We start from the raw sequence: 9,721 nt of genomic DNA on the forward strand, positions 1-9,721 counted from the left end.
TACAGCCCTATATCATACCATATAGGACTCCATAGATCCGGCATCTGCCCAGACGTCTGGAAACGGGCGGAGATGAAACCCCTCCTCAAGAAACCAACAGCCGACCCAACAGACCTGAAAAACTACCAGCCCATCTCTCTCCTTCCTTTCGCGGCCAAAGTCACCGACAGACTTGTAAACGCCAAGCTAACCACATTCATCGAAGAGAACTCCATCTTAGACGCCTCCCAGCCTGGATTCCGCAGCAACCACAGCACCGAGACTGCCTTCCTTGCCGCCACTGACGACATCCGCATGCTACTAGACCAGGGACACCCTGCGGCCCTCATCCTTCTAGATCTCTCTGCAGCCTTCGACACCATTTCACATCACGCGCTCACAGCCAGACTTCACGACATTGGGATACAAGGAGCCGCCCTCGACTGGATCCAATCCTCCCTCTCCGGCAGAACCCAGAGGATTCGACTCCCTTCCTTCCTCTCCGAACCCAGGGAAATCAACTGCGGAGTACCCCAGGGATCATCACTCAGCCCCACGCTCTTCCAACATCTACATGGCCCCCCACACCGCCATCGTAAGACAACACGGGATCAGCATTGTTTCCTACACCGATGACACACAGCTCATTCTCTCACTCACGAGGAATCCAGACTCTGCTTCCAGGAAGGAATGAAGAACGTGGCAGCCTGGATGAATGATAGCTGCTTGAAGCTCAACTCAGAGAAGACTGAGGTCTTCATCCTCGGACCCTGCACCTCCGTCTGGGACAACACCTGGTGGCCCACCGCCCTCGGGAGCCCACCCACCCCTACAGACCACGCTCGGAACCTCTGCATCATCCTTGACTCCTCCCTCTCCATGAACTGCCAGATCAACGCCGTCCCTTCCACTAGCTTCAACTGCCTTTGCATCCTCCGTAAGACCTTCAAATAGATCCCCATTTGAAGGTGTGTGTTGTGGGCAGTTATTAATATATTGGGGTGCAATGTATGCTTTACTAAGTTTACTTTTTGTTTCTTATGTTGTCAATGAAGGGGGATGTGCAGTATATCTTGGAAAGTTTCCATTAAAATGGAATCTCAATACGAGAATGTGCACTCATGCTTGAGATTCCATGTTGCCTGGCATTTGGTGAAGAACTCGAGGCAGTTTGATCTTGGAGTGCGTTGGAAAAGGTGTATGCATCCTTTGTACCTGCCGAATAAATATCTTTATTGAAGAAACTACTTATCCGTGTGCTACACGATACTACAGGGCACAGCTAATTGATCTGTTAAACTCTGGCCTGCCTGCTCAGTACTGTTCATAATTATTCTATCTCTGACATAACATTTTAAATTTGACGGCGCAGTTTCACGCTCAGATATGTTTGACAATTTTAGCATTGCGTCACTGACAGTGTGCCTCAATTGCATTGTTGTCAGAGGGCGCTATAATGCGTGACTAATGCATTTTCATACAGTGATGAGGACACCAGCATTAAAATGCGTTAGTCTAATGCCTGATAGTTGGCAAAATGATGTCATCTTAAGCAAATACCCCATTTCACCATAACTCTTTTTTTCTTAATTATTGCGTATGAAAGTACTTTCAAATATGTGAGTTCAGAATACCAGTTGTACAGCACTATCAATTTCAATAACTACTTCTCTGTGCAGTGCTATAATGTGCCTTATTAATGTTAAAGCTTCCACATGTTAAAGACATACACTTTTTTTGAATTTTCATGAGAATTTACCATATTTTACATGGCTGTTGATTGACTGACTGAGCAAAACTTTTCAAGGATCGGCTGGTACAGTCCTTTGCCTCGGTACTTCCTCTTAATTTGTTGTCTCGCAACAATTTTCAGGGCTCGGCTGGTACAGTCCTTTGCCTCGGCACTCCCTCTTAATTTGTTGGCTCGCCCACCTCTGCCTAAAAAAGCGCTCCGTTACTCACAGTAGCTCCCCTGCGCCTCCTCATAAACATCGCTTAACGGCTTCTCAGTTATAACCGATAACGGAGGTTGTTTATAAATCTGCATTTACACACTTAGTGGCCTATGGTTGCTCGTTTGTTAAAAGAAAAGAAATGTTTTCTCGCTCACAAAGTATACCTCCTAACTGTAAAGATAGCAACTGATTTTAAACGTTCTATGAACAGCAGCATGGCGCTTAGCGCATTACACTATAACAGATGCGTTCGCGTTTTAGTTTATTAAAACTCTGTGGGCGTTAGCCAAAGGAGCAATCGGCCAATGAGCGGGCTCGTTGCTGACGTGCTGCTCAGTTGTTTGTCTGAGCGAACCGGTAAAGGTTGGGTGTCTCGCGCCGTCGTCGCACGGCTGGACCACCGAGAAATGGGGTCACCGGAAGCTGCCTCGTGACTTGCGGGGCGGCAAGCAAGCAGCCGCAGCTCACGCTGGACCGGGACCCCAACTCCGGTGAGAGGCTTTTATCAGTCCCGTAGAGTAGTGTTCGGCTACTGAAGGGCGGGAACAATTAAAGGGGAGGTAGGCGTGTCCATCCCTTAAAGGAGCAGGCACAGTTTGGTCGGATTTAGTTTGGCGGACAATAAATGTCTCGTTTCCACGTGACTTTCATGTTGTATTTTTTTTTTCTCTTTTGTGACCACATGGCACACAATGTACTAGGTTTACGAGATTTCGAAGAAGCAAAAAATCGAAACAGGCCAGACATAAAAGTAGGGCTAAAGTCTTTAGCGTTAGTTCTATGCTTGGCCTGTCCCGATTTGTACGTAGACTACAGATTTACAAACTATACTTATTTATCATTAGCTAGGGCAGGACCTCTATGCCGAGTCTCCCTGCGCTCCTCCCCAACTCTGTCTCCTCTATGCTGCATCATGCGTGCAGCTGACCTGCTCCTGAAACCGGGACTATAGCTCCTTGCATTATGCATGCTTTTGCCTGTGGTTAATTATGTTGTAAAATAACCCTGACGTTTTTCTGCTCGTGATATGTAAAACTAAATGCGAATATCACGTCTCGGCCTACCATTGTTGCACTTGCTCTTCCTAAATGTCATGCTGTTGGACAAATCCAGAGAAAAGCAAAGGCATATGTCAAGTACAGTCACATCACTAATGAAAGTAACTTTCAAGCAGGTTTCTAGACCACTCCTGTATGTGTTGTTGATAGAAATATTTTGAGGGTGCTTTTAAAAAAACCTTAACTCATGTTTTTTCTAGGTCCTGCTGAGATGCTCTGGGGACAGCAGATGGAAATGTCTGAAATACAGACACCTACGCTGCAACTTCCGCAGCAAGCTGACGTCAGTGACCATCAATATGAATGTCGGGATTGTGGAAAAGTGTTCAAGTGGTCTTCCAGACTCATCCATCACCAAAGGACTCACACCGGTGAGCGGCCATACAAGTGTTCAGAGTGCCCCAAGGCCTTCAAAGGTTCATCGGCCCTGCTGTACCACCAGAGGAGCCACACTGGGGAGAGGCCATACAAATGTGCAGACTGTGGCAAAGCCTTCAAGCGCTCCTCGCTATTGCAGATCCACCAGAGTGTGCATACTGGTGTGCGCTCCTTTAAGTGCACCATCTGTAGCATGACATTCAAGTGGTCTTCTCACTATCAGTACCACGTGCGGCAGCATACAGGGGAAAGACCTTACAAGTGCAACTACTGCGAAAAGGCCTTTAAGAACTCATCCAGCCTGCGGCGCCACCGGAACATCCACACTGGGGAAAGGCCATATGTCTGCACCGTGTGCGGGAAGGCCTTCACCCAGTCAACGAACCTAAGGCAACATCAGCGCATCCACACAGGAGAGCGCCCATACAAGTGCGAGAAGTGTGGGAAGTCATTCACTCACTCATCCAATGTGTTGCTTCACCAGCGTACGCATGCTGGGGTTTGCCCACACAAATGTAACTTGTGTGGCAAAATCTTTATCTCAGATGCATTCCTTCAAAAGCATCTTCAGTCACATGCCATTGAGCAAGCCTTTGTGCAAGCAGAGTCTGATATTGCCTGCACTCCAGCCGAGGTGTACTTGACCACAACAGATGCCTTGGAAACTGTTGAGATGCTATTTAAGTGTGGTGAGTGTGAACTGACCTTCCGAAATGAGGACTTGTTGCTGAGCCACCAGCAGAGTCACGTTGTGCTAGAGGAGGAGCTATCAATCTGTGCAACGTGTGGCAAAGAATTAAAAAATGCTGGAGGGCTCTCACGACATCAACATTGCCATTCCAGTGAAAGGTCCTTTAAATGCTCCATCTGTGAAAAGACCTTTGTGCAACTCGCCAACCTCCTTCTGCATCAAAGGACACACACAGAGGAACAGCAACTTATCCAGACTGAGGCGGAAGTCACTTGCCCACAGTCTTCAGAGGTGGTGCAGGCACCTACTACACCTGCTGCCCCCACCGAAACTGTTGACCGAACCTTTAAATGCACAGAATGTGGCAAAGCTTTTAAGGGTTCTTCAGGACTCCGTTACCATATGAGAGACCATACCGGGGAAAGACCATACAAGTGTTCAGAGTGTGGTAAAGCTTTTAAACGTTCTTCCTTGCTGTCTATTCACCAGAGAGTGCACACTGGTGTGAGGGCTTTCAAGTGTGCAGAGTGTGGCCTGACATTTAAGTGGTCATCACACTACCAGTACCATCTGCGACTACACACTGGGGAGCGGCCCTACAGCTGTAGTGAATGTGGAAAGACTTTTAAGAATACATCGTGTTTGAGACGTCATCGCCAACTTCACACTGGTGAGCGTCCCTTTGCCTGCATGATCTGTGGTAAGACCTTCACCCAGACATCCAACTTGCGACAGCATGAAAGAACACATACTGGGGAACGACCCTACAAGTGTGAGGTGTGTGAGAAGACCTTCACTCACTCATCAAACCTACAGCTGCACCAGCGTACACACTCTACTGAGCGTCCATTCAAATGCACAGTCTGCAGTAAGGGCTTTGTCATGTCATCTTACCTCCAGAGGCACCTACGTACCCATGCCCTGGACTCAAACAGAGCTAGCAGCAACGAGGCAACTCAGCAAAATCAGTTAACACAGAACATTCAAATTGTGCCCAACACCCAGGGGGTTCAAGTAGTACCACACCTGCAAGCAGCTTTGGAGGTTAACAACCCACCTAGCACACCAAATTCGCAAACATACCTCTTGGTGCAAACTGCTCAGGGACTGCAGCTGATTCCTAGTATTCAGCAAAATTCCCCAAAGCTAATCCTGCTGCAAAGTCCCCAGATAATACCTGCACCAAAGACTATGCCCATTATGCAAAGTAATGCAAACTATGTACTTGTTAAGAACAACTCCCCCCAGATTGAGCAACAAAGAAAGCCCACACGCAGACGCAGCAAGCCGAAGAAGCAGATTTTGCCGAAAAATACAGCATGCAGCCAGAACTACTTTCTTGTGCCAAATCCAGGACAGACAATGCCAAGTTTGCAAACCTGCCAGAATGTGCAGTATCAAACCATTCAAAGTAGTTCCCAGGTTGCAGGTCACCAGACAGGGCAAAATGTAATTGTGTTGCAGAACGTGCCTGAGCATATGTCTAGTGAGATGCCTTCTTTACAAATACAAAGCTTTTCTTCTGCCCAAAAGCTACCCAGCTTACAGATGCAAACAGTACCTATCTGTAATGATTTAACAAGCTTTCAAATTAAATCCATGTCCAACACTCAACAAATACCAACACTTCAACTACATCCACTTGCCAGCCCACAAGAAATGTCAGCCCTTCAGCTCCAAACATTAGCCCCCTCCCAGGATGTGCAAAATTCACAGCTCCATTCAGAGATGTCCAACATGCAAATGGAATGTATGTCTGATTCTCAAGATCTCCCCAATATTCACATCCAGGGTCTCGAAAACTCACCAGGTTCACAGAGTTTACAGGAGAGCCAAAATCTAATTGTAGTGCATAATTCTCCCGGGGATGAGCTACTGAGCACTGGAGAAGACCTAGAGAACATAGAAACAGTGGAGGAGGTGCAAGATGTGCACTTTGAGACTTTGCAAACAGATGAAGGTGTACAAAATGTAATTGTGCTGCAGAATGAAGATGGGGATCAGACACGCCTTTGCATGCAGGAGGTAGACGGTATCCACACTGTAGAGGAACCAAATACTCAGGAACTTCCCACATCCATACCCGGAGGCCAAAAGATGCTAATCATCCGCACTAGCCAAGGAGAACAGACCTTAGAGATTGTGGACAGCATACAGGGGTTGCAGAGTGGACAGGATGTACAGATGGTAGAAAACGTTCAGTGTTTACAGAGCATCCAGGGCATGCATTTAACACAGAATCCTCAGAACATGCAGTTGATGCCAAACACTCAGAATTCTCAGAACATACAGGTATTGCAGAACACCCCAAACCTACAGTTTGTGCACAACACGCAGAACTTGCATCTTGTACAAAACAGTCAAAATCTTAATACGTTGCAGATACTGCAGAACCCTGGACAAAATCTCCAGCTACGGACAATTCAAAGTCACTCTGGTGTGCAGACATTGAAAAACTCACAGGACTTAAATCTTCAACATTCTGGTAGTCTTCTGAACCAGCACACATTGCAGCTAGTTCAGACTCCTGTACAGCAACAACCGCAAGGCCTGCAGTCTTTCCAAATTGTACAGACAGTCCCTAATGTTCAGTTGGTTCACACATTCTAAAACATTTCCCCATTTGGTGGAATCAGCAATGTTTTGGCCTCACCGCCGCACAAGGTGGCATCTCCTATCTGATCAGGCTGAAACAATCAGAGAACCACTGCAGAACGAGAGGGGAAACTTCTAAGGCAGTCAGCATCTCCCAACCAAAGACTGTACAATCTACTGCTAAGATCACTCTACAGAAGAGATCTTACCCAAACTGGGGGATGTTCCACAGCAAGAATGTTTTTCAGTTTGTGGTTTTGTATAGAAACATTTACACCACAACGATCACTCAGTAAAAGCTGTTGGAAAATGCTTTAACTGGGTCTCAGCTGCACAGGGTATCTACCACAAAGTTTGTGCTGTGTTTATTGGCCAGCGTCATCAAGCAGGTCCCCTTTAAAGCAAACGCTTGAGCTTACACTTTTGCACGACTTGCCTGCTCTTGATCGATATTGACATGCACTTTACAAAGTGCTGTTCACTGTGTACCTTAGAAGCTTTTTCAGAAAGAGCGACACAGCTGAGCCTTAGATTTCCACTAGTGCAGTAGTACATATACTCCAATACGAGGGACGGGCGGGCAGAACATGGTCTAAACTAGGCTCCCATTACAGTAACTTAACCTATTTTGTTTTTTTGCTGCTTTTCTTGCTATCTGATATTATTTGTTCTCTTTTTTTGCTCTCTGATGCTGAGGGAGAACCTAATGTTGGTGTGCTGCAAACCGTTTTCTTTGCACCAAGCATGTTAGGGAGCAAGGTAGGCATAATCAGTGTAACATGTCTTATGCTACACCTTTTGCCCTTATATTCAATTCACAATGCATGCTTAAGACTAAAACTGCACCTACATTTACAATGTTGAAATCATGCAACACCTGCATAATGCTCAAGTGTAGACCCCACACTACCCAGCCATAGTAGGGGGTCCCTAGCTTCCAGTGCTTTTTTAATGAGAAACTGGTTATCTGATGAGAAAGATATTTCACTTGAAACATGAAGCAGCACTTTGACTAAGTATTTCATTTGCTATTGTTAGCAACAATATTTTGGATTTCGTAGATAAAATCTGTAAAATATTGCCTCGTCCCCCTGTTTTAATAATGCTTCCGTCGAGTAATGCTGGATGTCTTGCACAACTAAAGAAAGCTTACCTTCACCCCAGGCTTTTTTGCACATTTCTTTTCCCTTGCAGTTTTGTTTCTGTCTGAGACACATTTTCTTTGTACTGGAAGACCGACTTCACTTCAAGATGTGGATAGAGTATTTGCCACCAAAAACATATGCATTTCTCCACTTGATAGTACTGCAAATATTGTAAATTGCAATTATAGGTGTTAATTAACCTATGTCTCTTTGTCCCGTGCATGTTTGTCTAAAAGGCTGCTATGTGTTTAATTCAACTCGGGAACCAAATGTGAGGCTCACCTGGCCAGGCCATTACTCCAAGTGAGAGGCGAGTAATCTTTAATTTTCATGGCTTCAAATGCATTTGCGTGTTTCTCTGTTACACACGTTTAAATTATTTACTTGCCTGAAACCCACTTTCTACAGGCATTAAAGTCTACCAGGCCTTTAGGGTGGCCTTTCTTGAGATCTCAACTGCGTTTGTAATAACATGGCAAGAAGTATTAATGCACATTTGTTGTGCTTATATTGGAAAAGAGACTAACAATCAACCGTTAGTTTTTTCTTTTTTGTATGCACTTGGATGATAGAAACAGTACAGACCTCAGAGTTCAGTGTGGGCACCTGTTTTTCTCTTGCAGTAATAAACTAACCAAATTGATACATAAACTATAAATGCAGTATCTGTTATTTTTATACAGGAACAGAATCAGTCATCACTTTGCAATCCATCAACTGTATCCTCAGTTGTAACAATAATAATACTAGTTTTCATCTTGTTTGTCTTAATGATTTATTTGTAAAATCAATCGACTAGTCTTTTGTGCCAGAGAGATAGGGTGTTTGAAATGATTCTAGTTACCCCTAGCTCACCACCGACATATCAAAGTATGAAGCAGGATTCTACTTTATTAGCGGAATATTTCGGAGAGAATGTGCGAGTTTCTCGCACCAGTTTGTCCCAGCAGTATAAAATATATATGATGTGCTCTTTGTGATACCAGCCGGTGTCCTGCAGAGCTACTCAGAATGGGTCATAGATAGTTCTGCCTACAACAAAATTAGGAAGTAATGTCTGTTGGAGCCGCTTTAAAAGTGACATCTTTATGGAATTCAAAACCATACGGATTGACCAACAGTTTTGCAACCAGTATCACAAAGACACTGCTCAGCAGGAAAGTGCAATTGAACATTTATAAAAGTATTACATTTCTTTTTTTGTGAAAAGATAAAATGGTAAGGATCTGTCGGTCGGATTTATTTTATTTATTGTTATACAACAGTTCCTGGCTGTACTTTCAGTAATGTGAAAAAGGGGAACTTTTGCTCGTGGGTTCAAAGAAGGTATCTGTAGAGCTGCTAATCCTTGCACACCAATTTTTCTTACACATGTTTCTATAAAGATGCACTGCTCAGATATTCTAAGAAAGCTTCTCCTGTTCACTTTTACACAGTCTTCCTCTTGATCGTTGCACAAACCCTTCTTATTCTATTTCCCACTAGAACCATCACCATTGGTTTAAATTGGTAAGCATGAGCGATGGTATCTATTGGGAGGTCTTTAAATGTCAATATCTTCAATGCCGCACCCTTGACATACACCAGTTTCACACCTTAATATCTTCTGCGCTCCCAGAGGCAGTATAATTTCAATTGGGATCTACAAGGCTCACTTTTGGTATCCCTGTTGCACAGGGCACAGCCGAGGTTCTTAAGCCACAAGCCGGTTCTCAGCAGTTTATTTAATCTTTCTTTGTGCAACAGGGATAAATATTTGTCTCATCATTCACTGCACTCAAATAGGGTTCCCATCATATTTCTCAAAGGAACAGAGTAACTATTTGATTTGGTTTACCCGTTACTGAGGTACATAAAATAGATGGTTCATGGAAAATACTAAAGCTGAAAAAAGTTTTCAGAGATAGCTCCAGTTTGTCT

General features: G+C 44.6%; 1 protein-coding gene across 1 annotated transcript; it reads left to right on the top strand.

Moving 5' to 3' along the window:
* Nucleotides 1–2,269: 2,269 nt before the first annotated feature.
* Nucleotides 2,270–8,004, top strand: ZNF628 (zinc finger protein 628). The gene is made up of 2 exons (XM_085616603.1): nt 2,270–2,425; nt 3,193–8,004. The coding sequence occupies exon 2, from the start codon at nt 3,204–3,206 to the stop codon at nt 6,669–6,671; it is 3,468 nt and encodes a 1,155-aa protein (XP_085472729.1). The 5' UTR covers nt 2,270–2,425; nt 3,193–3,203; the 3' UTR covers nt 6,672–8,004.
* The last annotated feature ends 1,717 nt before the right edge of the window (nt 8,005–9,721 follow it).

The sequence above is a fragment of the Triturus cristatus genome, chromosome 7 (assembly GCF_964204655.1).
Source record: "Triturus cristatus chromosome 7, aTriCri1.1, whole genome shotgun sequence".
NCBI classification, from domain to species: Eukaryota; Metazoa; Chordata; class Amphibia; order Caudata; family Salamandridae; genus Triturus; species Triturus cristatus.